The sequence below is a fragment of the Elephas maximus genome, chromosome 18 (assembly GCF_024166365.1).
Source record: "Elephas maximus indicus isolate mEleMax1 chromosome 18, mEleMax1 primary haplotype, whole genome shotgun sequence".
Lineage (NCBI taxonomy): Eukaryota > Metazoa > Chordata > Mammalia > Proboscidea > Elephantidae > Elephas > Elephas maximus.
This window is the reverse complement of record NC_064836.1, coordinates 16,411,122-16,425,965: the sequence shown is the minus strand read 5'-3', so window position 1 is coordinate 16,425,965 and position 14,844 is coordinate 16,411,122. Positions and strand designations below refer to the sequence as shown.

General features: G+C 51.7%; 1 protein-coding gene across 1 annotated transcript in view; it reads right to left on the bottom strand.

Annotated features, from left to right (window-relative positions):
* MAPKAPK2 (MAPK activated protein kinase 2) overlaps positions 1-13,793 on the bottom strand; it is a 52,624-nt gene extending 38,831 nt beyond the window's left edge. Inside the window, exon 1 of the mRNA XM_049857833.1 lies at positions 13,186-13,793. Coding sequence (XP_049713790.1) covers positions 13,186-13,464 — 279 coding nt within the window. The 5' untranslated portion in view covers positions 13,465-13,793. The remainder of the gene's footprint in view (positions 1-13,185) is intronic.
* Positions 13,794-14,844: the final 1,051 nt, after the last annotated feature.

The following is a 14,844-nucleotide window of genomic DNA, read 5'->3' as shown; positions in this document are numbered from 1 at the left end:
TAAAACGCCTAACACAATGCCTAATACATAATATCTGCTCTATAAAAAAAAACTGCTATTTACCTGGGAAACCTTCACAAAGTTGCTAAGCTCTCAAAAGTGATCTGAACAAGGCAAAAGATAACAGATTGCATTATGTATCAAAGTCAATCTGCCATTCTGATCTATCCTCAGGGAGGCTGCAAAAGTCATTCCCGACACTGCTAATTAATTTTCTTGAGTAGTAAGTTGCTTTGGATCTCAGAGGGATAGAAGGCACCCTAAGGCAAATCCTGCTTAGAAAGGCAGGGGTCTAGTCTAAACTGCTAGAAAGAATCAATCCCCATTGTTCTGGATTTCTCTCATCTCATGTAACAGAGGTATTACAGGGTCTAAACCCAAGGGGATGACCCTGACTCTTCTCCCCTTCTAAGCTAATCCTGCCATCGGGGCCTCCTGATGGCCAGTTTGCAGGCAAGACAGGAGGCAAGCCTGGAGGAGGATAAGTGTTTATAAACATTGTTTGAAAGGCTGAATGAATAAAGGAGAAAGGTAAAATAACACTGGCCTGCAGGAACTGAAGACAGAGAGGACAGCTCCCAGCCCCAGGGGCTCCCTGGGCCCTAGGCTGACCATTTCTTTTCCAGCATCAGGTTGTTTTCCCAACAGGGAGGATGCAGCAATAGCAATGGAGAAAGGCCTTCAGTGCCGGGATCCTTCCAATCTAATCTGATCCCATTGTTCTACAGAGAGAGGCTCAGACAAGTTCTAGGACTTCCTCAGGGCCACCCAGCTAGGGTTAGGACCCCAGTCTCTCAAATTTCAGTTCAGTTGCAATGTGCTGTGGCATCGACTTGGCAGTCCCATGAGGTTCAAACCCCTCATCTCGACATCAGCAATTTGGTGCTCAGCACTGGGCCCTCCTGCAGTACAGAGGAGCAAGGCCAACAGGTAACCCTGGACCACATCTGCATGTCTCTGCTGTGTCTGGAGCTGAGGACAACATGCCAACAGCTGCGGGGAAGGCGGCGTTTGTTCTCCAGATGTGTTCCTGTCCTCAGTTAAAGTTTTCCCAGGGGGGGAAGGTTCACCTCCATAACTGAACAGGAAAAGGAGAGGCTCTGGAACAGGGAGGAGAAGAAGGAGATGCATCAATGGGAAACTGTGGTCAGGGCCCCTTACAAGAAGGAGAAGTCCGTTAGCAGAAACAGAAGGTACCAGCTTGAGTCAGCAGATCCGAGTGGGTGGAGAGGAGAAATGCCCAGAAAACTGCTCTGAGAGCCACACCCACTCAGGGTGGGAACTCCTCAGAGGAAGGCAGAATGGCTTGTTCCCAGACATGAAGAGGAACAGGGAGAGACACCTAGCGGCACCTTCACTCAGAGAGCCTGGCCTGGCACTGCCCACTCCCGGAGTTGCCACCCACCCCTGAACCATGAGGATTGCCACTGGTACCTTACATTTACGTAAGGCGGCACCCACTACCATTCAGTTATTGCACGTCACTGGGCATCTGTGTATAACATACATCTTCTGCCAGTGAGGCATGTAGTCACTGCACAGAGAGAGCAGGGTACGGAGAATTTACAGCCCACTACGACATCTCCAGGAGCACGGTACACGTGGAGAGAGACACTTAAAATGGGAGATAAAGCTAAAAGCATCTCTGCCACTTCAACAGGGAGAGGTGGGGCGTACCACTTCCCGCATGGAAGGCTTGCTGGAGGAGAATAAGGAGATGGGGGAGCGAGGAGGCACAGAGAACAGGCAGAGTCCACCCAAGAAACAGAGTATACGAACTACTTAAGCTGAAAAAGGGGCCCTGGTGGCGCAATGGTGAAGTGATACAGCTGCTAACCAAAAGGTTGGCAGTTCGAATCCACCAGCCTCTCCTTGGAAACCTTATGGCAGTTCTACTCTGTCCTATAGGGTCACTATGGGTTGGAATCGACTTGACGGCACAAGTTTGGTTTGGTTTTTACGGTGAAACATAGCATGCATTCAGGAAGAGATAGATTGGGCCCAGATCTGGGAAGGATTTGGCTAATTCTCATGTATTCAGCTGAGGCAAAGAACCCACTGAAGGGTTTAAACTGGGAAGCGACATGATGAGAACTAGGCTTTAGGTACGCCACAGAATTGAGGGACAAGACCTTCACCCCAAGGCAGAGGGTTCTTGGAGTCGGCCATGTGTTCTGCCTGCCCACCCCCTCCCACCACTGCTCTCTGTTCCCTCTTTAACAACACTTCAAACCCAATTTTACTGGGTTTTATTTTAAAGAACCTGAGCCAAGGTAAGCAAAAAAAAAAAGTTAATGAAATCAGGACAGCTTGAGACACAGGAGAGGGGGACCTCCCTCACTCACCCAACTTCCTGATCTTTAAGGGTGCGAGTGCTGAGACCACCACTGGGGTGGGGAGGGTGAAAGGCCTGGAGACACTGAGAAACCGTGCAGGCTCTACTGGAAAGGATGTAATGCTTGGGAGCCTGACAGTGAGTGGGAATGTCAAAACTCAGCATTTCTATAAACGCTCACGGTTTACAAAACATGCTCATTTTATCCCTGTGACCTTCCACCTTTAAGAGATCCAAGTGCCTGTAAGGAGAGAAGGAAGAAGAAAAGCACAAGATGATCTCTTGCTGGCCTCTCCTGCCCAGCAGAGCAGCTGGGCTGCTCCAGCTCCTGGGCACACGTGGTCTCTTCGCCGATCTACCTGCATTCCTAGGATGTTCTAAGTTCCACACATGTGGCCTTGAGGCCTTGAATGGGGGGGTGGGGGGGGCCAGGCCCTCGTGCTCTGCAGAAGCCAACAGAAAGAGCAATCTGCAGATTCCTCACTTAGAGGCTCCCCTTCCCTAGAGCCTGTGAAGCCTGCCTTCTGGAACTCTACTAGGCTTCTTCTAAGAATGACGGAAGCCAGGAAGGAGGCCTAGGGTAGGGAGAAGCGAGAGGGTACGGCTATTCCAAGGACAGGGGCTCCTCCTGTCAGAGTTAAAAATAAACTCTTAGCAGCTACACCCAACTCCTCCCCCCTTCCAGAGGCCCAAGGTCCTGGCAGATGACCGGCTCCCAGGAGAGGAAATGAGGCCCCCAGGGGCAGGCAGAAGGAGACAGGCATTCATGGAGACCTTGCCTGGGTATAACTCTGGCTGAAGGCAGAGGAGCTCCCCAGTCCTACCTCTCATGCCTAACACTCTCCCCCACACACCCGTCTCCTCCAAATAAGCCTTAATCCCAAAAAGCAGACACAGACCTCCCCTGGTGCCAAGACGAGTACCCACACCTGCTCCAGGGATTAGAAGAAACAGAAAGAAGAAAATGCCAGTCAAACTAAAAAAGTACTCTCCCCAGTGCCTACCAGTGAAGCAGGTGTTCCAGCTACCTGAGCCCTTTCCTCACCTTGCTCCGAGTCCCCAGGGGCCCTGAGAAGTACAGGAAGAGGCCACACCTCAATGCGCACAGATCACAATACCACTGCCCCCCCAGAGCCGGGGGTGGAAGAGACCCATGCTCCCTGTGACATTCTGCAGGTGACAGAGCTTGGAGGGGTGGGAGCGGAGAGGCCATGGCTTGACACAGGAAGGAGGCCCCAGTAGCCAGGGCCCAGTTATTCTTAGAAGCCAATGAGATGAGATCACACTTTTGAATGTGGTAACCCAAAGCCCCATGCAGCGGGAGGTGGAGAGCAACAAGGCGTTAGTCTTAAGTAGGTAATATGCTGGGTCCCAGGGCAGCCAGGGTCAGGGTCTGGGGCAGAGGCTTCCCCCTTGTGGGGCTCTCCTACTCACACCCAAATACCTTCTGGCAGATGCCTGCTTGGGGGTGGAGCTTGGAGGAAGCCAGGACTGGAGGCAAACACAGCAGAAAGTCTAATGGATTCGGTGAACTTGTTCTTCCCCCCACCCTCTCCTCCTCCTCCTCCTCATCCAACCCTTAGCCTTACTGGGAATGAGAAGGCAACTCCACAGAGCCTTTGTACACACAAACCTAGATACCTGGAGAAGCCCCAAGCACAGCGGGCCTCCCGGCACTCAGATGAGCAAGTTGGCCCCAAAGCACCAACCCAGCTCAGGCTGGAAGAGAAGGGGGCAGATGAGAAGAGCACGAGGGAGGTGAGATAAACAGCTGAGCAGCACAGCGGGCAGACCTGGGCAGACACAGGGCCTGGGTTGTGAGGGAGACCGCGGCAGCGGCAGGTTTATTTTTAGCTGTTGGGACAGAGGGGCTGAGAAACAGTCCTAGGCCCTGGGCAAGAGGCCAGGCTGCAGATGTCCACCGTAGGCTGGGAGCCTTGGAACAACATTGACAATCAAAGTGATCAACTCAATCTCTTGGCTGCTGAGGGAAAGGGAGGGTAAGAGCCCTGCAAGAGAATGAAGGAGAAGGAGTCAGCCTGGGGACAGGAAGGCAGGAGGTCTCTGTCTAGGCTCCACTCCTGCCCGAGACTGGTGAGAGTTCACCTTTGCTTCAGGTTCAAAGAAGATAAGCCAGACAGAGAGAAGGCATCACCAGCACAGCTCCTTTGTGCCCTCGTATTTTCTGAGATAGAGAACACTTCTTCCAACAGGTATCCAAACACCTTTCTCCTTGGGTCACCACCCTTCACCTGCCACACAAATTCTGGATGGACACTGGTCACAGAGATGCCTGGATATGTCCCTCAAGAGAAAGATGCCCTTTCACATGACCCTCTAGAAGCTCAGGTTCCTAGCGGAATAAACACACAGCTTGGCCAGGAGGCTGGTCTTGGAGGGGAACATCAGACGCAAACAGGGGTTGACCTTGTGGCCACATCCCAGCCTCTACCATCTGCCAGCTGGTATACAGAGATGTTTACTGGGTCCGAGAATAAAGACCCCAAGAATGCTACACTGCCAGAGGCTGAGCTAGCCTTATCCCTCTTTCCACTGTTCCTCTTTTCCCCCTCCAACCAGTCTGATGGCCTGGCACACAGCACCCCACAGTTCAAGCACCCGGGACCTGAAGCCATCATTTTTAGCCTTGAGGAGGCAGGAGGAGGAAAAGACAGTAGGCATCATGGCATATCACACATGCCCTTCTCCCCCTGCTTCCTCGGATTTCTGAGTCTCTTCTCGCTCAGCCCTATCTGGGGGACTGAGTGCTACCTGGATGCAAATCCAAATCTCCCCATTAGCTCTGGGAATCAGTACATTCCCTAGCCCATAACTGCATCCCCATTAGCTCTTCCCCCAGGACATTCCCTAGCCCATAACTGCATCTTTGGGTGAATTATGAGAAGGTATCCTTTGGATGTACCCACCCACACACCAAAGCAAACCCGGCAAGTAGACAGTGGGCTCGACTTCAGCCCTCTTGCACCACCTCAGCATCAGCCAGGTGCCCCTGTGCAGGGCACAGCCTCACAACCACTCACAGTGGCCTTAGCTGCCCCACAACTTCAATGAGAAAGGAAGTATCCATCTCTACCTTTCACCAGCAGTCCCTGGGTGGTACAAATGGTTAACATACTTGGCTGTTAACTGAAGGGTTGGAAGTTCGAGTCCACTCTGAGGTGCCTCAGAAGAAAGGCCTAGCAACCTGCTTCCAAAAAATTAGCCACTGAAAACCCTATGAGCACAGTTCTACTATGACACACATGGGGTTACCACGAATCACAAGGGACCTGACGGCAACTATTAGTAGTAGTACCTTTCACCATCACTACACTAACATTCTTCTTGATTTCAGGAAAGAGAAGGTAGAGACCCCCGAGTTACTCAGCCCACCCTCTCTGCTGGTTCCTACTAAAACATTTTCCAAGTCATCACACAAGAGGAGCAGCTGGTCATTGATAATTATCAATTAACTGGACATCAACTGCCCTGGAACCCGGCATTAAGAGTATCTAAAAGGCATCCAGGCTGGGCCTAGACACTGATGGTCAGACATGGAGCAGCTCAGCGACCACCCTGCCTGCCCTCGGCACTCCTGCCTCCAGTCCAGCCTTAACCCCACACTGCCAGTGCTCAGGAGCTGTTGGTGGCCAGCCCTCTGATCTGTACACTGAGGCCTGGAAAGTTTAAGTGATCTCTCAAGGTCACACAACTAGTTAGCAGGGCATAAAGGCTAGATGAGTTTTTTTTGTTCTATGGTTTTGGGTTTTTTGTTTGTTTTTTGTTGTTCTGCCTTCTACTCTAGCACGTAAGAAGCCCTGCTGGCGCAGTGGTTAAGCACTTGGCTGCTACGCGAAAAGTAAGCAATTCGAACCCACCAGCCGCTCCATGGGAAAAAGGCAAAGACGTGGCAAGCTGCTCCCGTAAAGATTTACAGCCTTTTGTCCAGGGTCTTAAATGCTGACAAGCAGCCATCTAAGGTTCATCATTTGGTCTCAACCCACCTGGAACAAACGAGAATGAAGAACACCAAAGACGCAAGGTAATTATGAGCCCAAGAGACAGAAAGGGCCACATAAATCAGAGACTACCATCAGCCTAAGACCAGGAGAACTAAATGGCGCCTGGCTACAATCAAAGACTGCCCTGACAGGGAACACAACACAGAACCCCTGACAGAGCAGGAGAGCAGTGGGATGCAAACTTCAAATTCTCATAAAAAAAAAAGACCAGACTTAATGGTCTGACTGAAACTAGAAAGACCCCAGAGGTCATGGTCCCCGGACCTTCTGTTAGCCCAAGACAGGAACCATTCCCAAAGCCAACTCTTCAGACAGGGATTGGGCTAGACTGTAAGACAGAAAATGATACTGGTGAGGAGTGAGCTTCTTGGCTCAAGTAGACACATGAGACTATGTGGGCAGCTCCTGTCTGGAGGCGAGATGAGAAGGCAGAGGGGGACAGGAGCTGGCTGAATGGATTTGGGGAATAGAGGGTGGAGAGGAGGAGTGTGCTATCTCATTAGGGGAAGAGTAACTAAGAGTACATAGCAAAAAAAAAAAAAGAGTACATAGCAAGGTGTATATAAATTTTTGTACGAGAGACTGACTTGATTTGTAAACTTTGGGTTAAAGCTCCATAAAAAATAAAAAAAAGATTTAGAGCCTTGGAAACCCTATGGGGCGGTTCTACTCTGTTCTATAGGGTCACTATGAGTCGTAATCGACTCAACAGCAATAGGATAGGTTGGGTTAATCTAGTACATAATTCATAGCAACAGGCCCTTCTCTAAATATTATAGATATCTTAAAATCCAAAAGATCAGTTATTTCCCTAAGGACTAGAAAAGAAAAGGTGCACCAGTCTGACTTGGGTTGCATGCCTGGTGTACATTAAGCTGTCCCAGTGCTATGGCCCCTTTTTACCAATGCCCCCTATTTACAAGGTGTATACAAAGATCCTAGCTGATGGAGCCCAACCCTGCACTGCCTGCAATCCCAGGACTACTACTTCTGACAATCAAAAATCAAAGGAACTCAAATCAAGAGCCATCAGAATCAGTCCCAAGGCATGGCTCCGAGACCGACACCATGTAAGCCCTCAGATAGAGCACTGAGCCTCTCTGGACAGCCCCAGCCTCCTCCTCAGCCAGATGAAGGAGTCAGGAAAGATGGCCTGTGAACATCAGCTCTAAGGCATTATGAAAAGTATGGGTTCCTTTGCCACTGGGCCTTAAATCATTACCAAGAGCAGCTGCAGCCCCTTCAGAAACAAAGAACAACCTGTCCGGCCCACCCATCTCCCTCCAAGGCCCAGAACCACCTGGAGAGGAAGAGTCCAGGGAGGAGGGACAAAAAAGAAACCCACATGACCCTAGGCAGGGCCTGCAGAGGAGAGGGAGGCCGGAGAGTGCAAATCCTGTGCCACAGACACCACACCACCAGGGAGGATCCTGGCTCACAGCACAGTAGGGCCGTGTAGGAACTGAGACAGGACTCAGATGACAGTGCCCTTATCCTTCCCCACTGTGGTGATCATTCCTCCTGCCAGACTCCACACACTCCTGGGTGACAGGAGTGTTGGCCCCTTCCACAGCACCAAAGAAGCTGGTTTCCCCATCTCCAGCCCCAGGATTTGGCCAGAGATTAAGTTTGCCTCCAGAAGTCCTGACACTGGGCTGCTCCGGGCCTACACACAGACACACAGACACACACAGACACAGGCACACACAGACACAGACAGACACACACACACACGCACACACACGCCCCTACTCCCATCCTCTGAACCTGCTTCTTAAGTAGACTCATCAACTGATGAAAGCCCAACTACTCAGATTCCAAGAAGTCAAAATACCTTCTCCACCACAGAAAGCAGTACCTTCATCTTCTCAAAAAGGAGACCCTTTATCCCCCAGATACCCGCCAATATCCATAGTCCTGAAGCTCTGGGCCCGCTTTTCTGTTCCCTCCTGTCAGCCACTGATCCCAGATCTTAGCTGGAGATTATTTCCAAGCCCTATCAAAGCCCAGAATTCACAAGCGAAAAAGGACCACAAGCTGAACCGGCCTGAGTGGATGCCAAGAGCCCTGCTACAGCATTAGGGCCAGGGCCAGGACCAGGGCAGACATAGGTGGAGCCTCTTCCCAGGAGACGGACAGGTTCTCTGAATCAGAAACCAGACCCTTCCCTCAAAAAACCGCAAGCCCCAACCTCTGAGTCCTAACCTTTCTTCACAACATCCTGTTAGTTTATCTCATGACCCCCAAACACTTTAAAACCTACTTTTAACACAAAGATGGGTTGGGTCCAACTCTGAGCCACCAGCATCACTTGCTCCTTCACGTACCTGATCTCCTCCTTCTCCCTCGGCTCCAGCCAGGTTCAACTACATCATCACCTCCTGAAGACTTGCTCATTCCTCAGAGATCCAGCAATGTCCCACCGACACCAGCTGAAGCCTTCCCCAGCTCCTTCAGCCTTCACAGATTTCCCTCTTTCCAAGCTCCTTCATACCCAACCACACTAATTAGCCCTAGACCAGCAAAGTCCCAGAACCTTCTGGGAGGATGGAAATATTCTTCTGTGCTGTATAATTTGGTAGCTACTAGCCACATGTGGCTACTCAACACTTAAAATGTAACTAGCAACTGAATTTTTAATTTAATATTCTATTTAATTAATTTAAATGTAAATGGCCACACATGGCTACTAGGTACCATATTGGACAGTGCAACCCTAGGCTACTACATCTGTTACTTTCCACCTCTCCAACAGATTTCTTGGCCCCCCCCCCCCAGGTTTTCAGAACTATCCACACAGCTAAGCATATAGTGGGTGCTCAGCAAATCCTTAACCATCTGTAACCATAAACCCACTGCTGTCAAGTCGATTCCGACTCCCAGCGACCTTATAGGACAGAGTAGAACTGCCCCATAGGGTTTCCAAGGAGTGCCTCACGGATTCAAAGTGCCAACCTTTATGGATAGCAGCCATAGCTCTTAACCACTACACCACCAGGGCTTCCTCTGTAACCATAGTGGATATAAAAGAGTGTGTTTTGGTAAAAGAAACCATCCTAACATCGTGATTACATCCAGAATACCAGCAAAAGACAATTGGGGACACTGCCCCTACCCCAGCCACACTGCAGCTCTGCTCGGTGACACTACACTGCATGAAGCTTAGTAAGCTGGTAGACCATGAGAACTTAGGGGCTCTGGCACTTCCTTGCACTAACATTATCCCCTCTAACAGTGCCCAGACCAACCATGAGAGGTTCCAATCACTGTCTCCTTCCTGGCACCAAAGGAATTCACATCACAGTGACACTTAAGAGACCTGGGAAGTAGATTCCAGCTGGAGAAAGGAGAGAAGGAGAAGAAATCACAGAACCTTGTTTTCTCTAATTCACACAATGGAAAGATAAACAGAGATAAGTTATGACAACATTCTATATTTTATAAAGCGATAACATGCTTCACCCAATCAGCATCTCACCGCAGACAGGGACACTGGTGCTGGCTTTAATTAAATTTGTTCAGCTAATACCTAAGAGTCACCAGGACACAGTGAAGGAGGAAGCAGCTGTGGCACCCCCTGGGGGAATACAACCAATTACACACACAGAGGGCTGAGACTGCATGTCCCCACCAAAGAAAGTTAGCAGAATTCCCATGTTCTCCTACAAAATAAATACATAAGATTTCCATCAAACACTCTCTAAAAGGGGTGGGGAGAGCTTGTTACAGCAGATCCAAAACGCACAGAGCTGCTGAGTTGGTTTATACACTGCACCTCCAACTTCAGGGACCGCTGCTGGAGAAGTGGTAAGCCCCCGCCTACAGTCACAGTAGGACTTGCAGTGAGGGAGCAGCAGCCAGTAGTTCTGTGTTCTGGCTGCCAACGTCACTGCAGTTACAAAAGTGGCAAGAAGCCTGAGACTGAGAGACAAGCATCCCAGGTTCTAACCCAGCCTCTGCCAAGTGAATGGCTGTGTTACCTCAAGCAAGTCACTCCCTCGCTCTGGGCCTTGCTTTTCTCATCTGCAAAATGAGGCGGTTGGATGAGATGACCTCTAAAGTCCCTTCCGACTCTGACTGGAAGTATGAGTATGACTCAGAACTTAACACAAGCAGCCAGGAAAGACGGTGAGCTGAGATCATAGCACCCACCAGAAGCGCTCAAATGCTGTAACTCTGAGGTGGAGGTACAGAAGCAGCAGGGCCAGCTGGGACTATTTTTTAAGCACTGATATCACTTAACAGGGCTAAGAGGTCACCAGACCACAGAGAGAGCACAAGGTGTATGGGCAGCCATCAACTCTCAGAGCTGTGAAATAGCTAAGTTCAGAGGCCCCATCAGGGGCCCTGCTGCTGCCCACCGGCTCTCTGCCCTAAATCCCCAGGAATGGCTTGACCCGCAATGCAGAGCAACAGTCTTCCCCGTCTTTCCTTCATACATTCCCAAAAGAGCAATCTCTCCTCCCCACCACATCTTCCTCCTTTGGTTTATAATCAAAAACTCCTGGTTTTGAAAAGCATTTCACTACTCAGCACCTAAGGTTAAGTTAATCAAAAGTCAAGATCTAGAAATCTCTTTGGTCTATGTCTCTGGAGCAGAATTCTTGGAACCAGACTGCCCCCACAGCTGTAATTACACCTTAACCAGTATTGGGATATGGAAGGGCTGTTGACACTGCTGTCACTCTCCTCATGCCTCATCCTCCTTTTTTCCTCTATTATTAAGCTTTTACGCAAAGATGTGTGGGAAATCTACAGTTTAACAGTTGAGTCAACTTGTAAGGTCTGGGAGCAGGTTGCCTGTCAAAACAGACTCTGACTTCAATCTTCACCCACTTCTAACTGAGAAAGATAAATTATGCTCATGAAAACCCACTAGACTCCGTGTGTCATTTAAACATTGTTATATTTTTCCTTTCAAAACTATTCAAAAGTGAAAAAGCCAACTCTCTTTCCCCGATTTTTACAAAAGAACCCGAACTGCCATCTAAAAGCAGACTAGAGGGTAGTTTTGTGTGTCTATTACACATACATGGAGCAGAAGTTGAGAGCTTTTGTTCTGAAGGTCTATACAACATTCTCTCCATCCAAGAGAATGAACAGCCAGTGTCCCCAAACTGCGGATGGGTGACAGCAGATGGCGTCTCAGAGGGGATAGAAAACTCTCCTGGAAAGCATGTCTGTCACTTCCTCAAGGGTACAGGTTAACTGTGGTCAAACTGTATTCACTCAACTCTGTTCCTCAAGGTCAGAGCCACAGACAAGACAAACATTCCCTCTCCCTTTCCCGGTTCCAAGTATGGAAAGAAGGGTCTAAGGCACAGACACCAACACTTCCGAGACACACATCTACTCCCTCTACAACACCCAGCATGAGAAAACCATCAAGAGCCCACAGCAACGGCTAATCATAAAAACCAAAGAAATCTGAAAGAGTTCAGGCTAGCGGAAAGCTCTCCCCAAAAGAGAGGATGGAAGCAACAAGAAAACCATTTCAGAGACCTTAAAATCTGGGAATTGCTCATGCTTGCCCTCTACAGCCCCAAAGTGCCAGGTTTTTATTATATCTGATTATATATTCCAACAGTCTGCCCATAACTCATATCTGAGTTTTGTATTTAACAGCTGAAATACTGCCAGCTGTGCGGGTGGAGGGGAAAGAGAAAAATATAACACAGGAAGTATTTTCTCCTCCTCCAATCATTAACACGGCCCAGGGGAAATAGACCTGGTGTGTCACCTTTAGAGATGTGGTTTGACCTGAAACCCCTCTGAGGGAGAACACCTACTTTTTGGTGACCCTTGAACGACTGGCTCACACTGTCTGGGGACCCACCCCAACTCATCAGACCTCCAAGTCCATTCTATTTACCTTCCGAAGTGTTCTCCCCTACCACGCCCCCTCAAAAAATAAAAAAAAAATGAAAGGCTGGGTTTCCCCAGCCCAAGGCTGACGCTCGCTCCTACTGTCCATCTCCACGGCTAAAGAGGCCACCTCCGAGTCGCGGAATCAGCACGGAGCCAAGCCCAGGTTTACAGATTCGGTTTAGGAAGATCGATGGAGCCATGGAAACAGCAGACACCCGCCGGAGCCTGCTGGCCTCCCATCTGGAGCCGCACAAGCACCGGAGGTAGGAGGGGGCCTGCTCTAGGATCAAAACAATCCCTCCCCCGCGCCGGGGGACGGTATCCCCGCGGAATCTCCAGCCTTGCCCCGGCGGGCCAGCGCGCCCCGAGGCGGCACGGCCGCGCTCGCGAGGCCCAGGGAAGTGAAATCACACATTCCGGCTCCCAAATAAGGAGCGAGGCTAAATAAACCTCAGAGATCCGACTTCTCCAAACCAACCGACCAACCAGCTCAATGAGTAATGGGCCTTCTGTGCCCGCAGAAAGACAGAAAGGAGGGAGGAGAGGATGGGGAGCCACGGCCTCCGAAAATCACTTCCTAGAGACGGGGTTAAGCACAATTGGTCCCAAAGCCAACCGTCCCGATTCGGCAGGATCCCGCTCAAACCCCAAAATGGCAGAGTCCGCACGAGTCGTCTCGAGTCCCCGCCACTCGCGCCCCGAGGTGACCGGAAGCCCGGCTGGGCCGGCAGCGGGTCAGATCCGACCTGACCTTCCCGGCTCGGCTCCCCGGAGCCGCGCACTTGGCACCACTCGGGCACCCCGGCCGCCCCGCTGCGGCCACTCACCCCGCCGGCGCCGGACGCCCCCGAAGGGTCAGCAGATGAAGTGAAGGCGACTCCTCGCCCCCGCCGCCCGGAGAGCAGGGGGTCGTCCCGGGAGCGCCCCTTCTCCCTCCCCTCCCCCCGGCCCTAAACCTACTTTTAGGGCGAATTTCTCCTGGGTCCGCTTGTTGAAGATCTGCAAAACTTTCCCGTTGATCCCCAGCCCCAGGACCTGGGTGGTGACCTTGTAGTCGTCGGTGATGGCGTTCTTCTTGATCTGCAGGCTCGACTTGACGTGGAACTGCGGGAACTGCGGCGGGGGCTGCAGCGGCGGCTGGGCCGGGGGGTGCGGCGGAGCCGGGGCGGGGGGCTGCGGCGGCGGCGGCGGGGCGGGGAACAGCACCGGAGGAGTCTGGCCTTGGGAGTTGGACAGCATGGTGCCCGGAGACGCGGGCGCAGGGGCCGGAGGGCCCGCGGCCGCCCCCTCCTCCGGCTCCGGACCGGGTCCCCGCCACCCCCCGCCCGGCTGGAAAGTTTGCTCCGGGCTGGAGCCGGCTTCCCCGCCCCGGCTCGGCTCCAGGCTCGGCGGGTCGCGGGGCTCCGTGGGTCCCGCCGTCCGCCGCTGGCGCCCACCGGCCCTCGTCCCTCCCCCCGGGGGCCTGGCGCTCGGTGGAACGCGGGACGGCGGGGGCCGGCCGGGGGGAAGCGGCCGCGCGACAATGTACCCAGCCCGGGCCGGCGGCCGCGTCACAGCCTCGTCTGCGTCCGGGGCTGGCCCTTAAAGGGGAGGGCCGGGGGCGGGGCTTGGGGAGACGAGGCGGAGCCGGGAAGCGTGGGTGTCTTAAAGGGGAGGACGCGAGGCGCCTGCAGCGTGGTGGGCCGCGCCAGTGGCTGGGAGGCGCGAGACGAAAAGGGGAGATTTTAGTTCTTCCCCGGTACCACACAAAGGGAAAGGGGTGGTGGAGGAAAGCAGCTACATAATTCAGATGGAAAATCCACTTTTCTCCAACCGTCTGGGTCTTTTAGAACAGCAGCAGCGAATTGGAGGAGGGGGTATGTTTTGAAGGAGAAGGGATGGCAAGTGTGAGCTTGATAGGCGCTCAGGAGTTTGTTGAAATCACTGGGGCCGTTCATCCTAGAAACACGTGTGATACTAATATTAGATATTTACTTAATTGAACAGTTCCCTCGTTTACCTATGAGTTTTGGATTTATTTCCTCATACATGTATTGTTTTTCATATGAATTTAAAAGGATGCGGGATGGGAAGAGGATGGGTCGAGATCCAGATCACCTGAAATCAGGTGAGCCTTTACAATTGCCTGGCTGCATGATCAGAGAAAGACAGACTTTGCCCCTCTCTCTCGGTGGAAAGAGTAGTGACGCCTTTCTCATGGGCTTGTGGAGAGTATCAGGTAAGATCATGGAGAAAAGGGAGAGTCTGGGGAATAGGTTCTGATTTCCAACGTGGAAAATGTTTTTCCTGAACCTACAGGCATAAGAAGAAGCAGGCGTTTCTGAACAAGCCTAGTTCTGGCCCAGGGTAGCCCCATGTATCTGAAGAAGATGCCAGCGAGCTAGGGGGTCCCATAGCATAGCCTGGATCAGGGCAATGAGTGGGAGGCCCTGAATATAAGCTGCCAGGAGGCCTGGGCATGCATTCTGGTGGGGCCTGGGCATGACTATCAAATGCATCCCTGCTGACCTCCTCCCCTCTCCGACTAGTAGGGCAGTTGAGAAGTAAGACACAAAACCTCAGCTTAATTACTCGTGGGCCAAATTAGAGAATGTGGCTTGACCTATGGCCACCATCGCC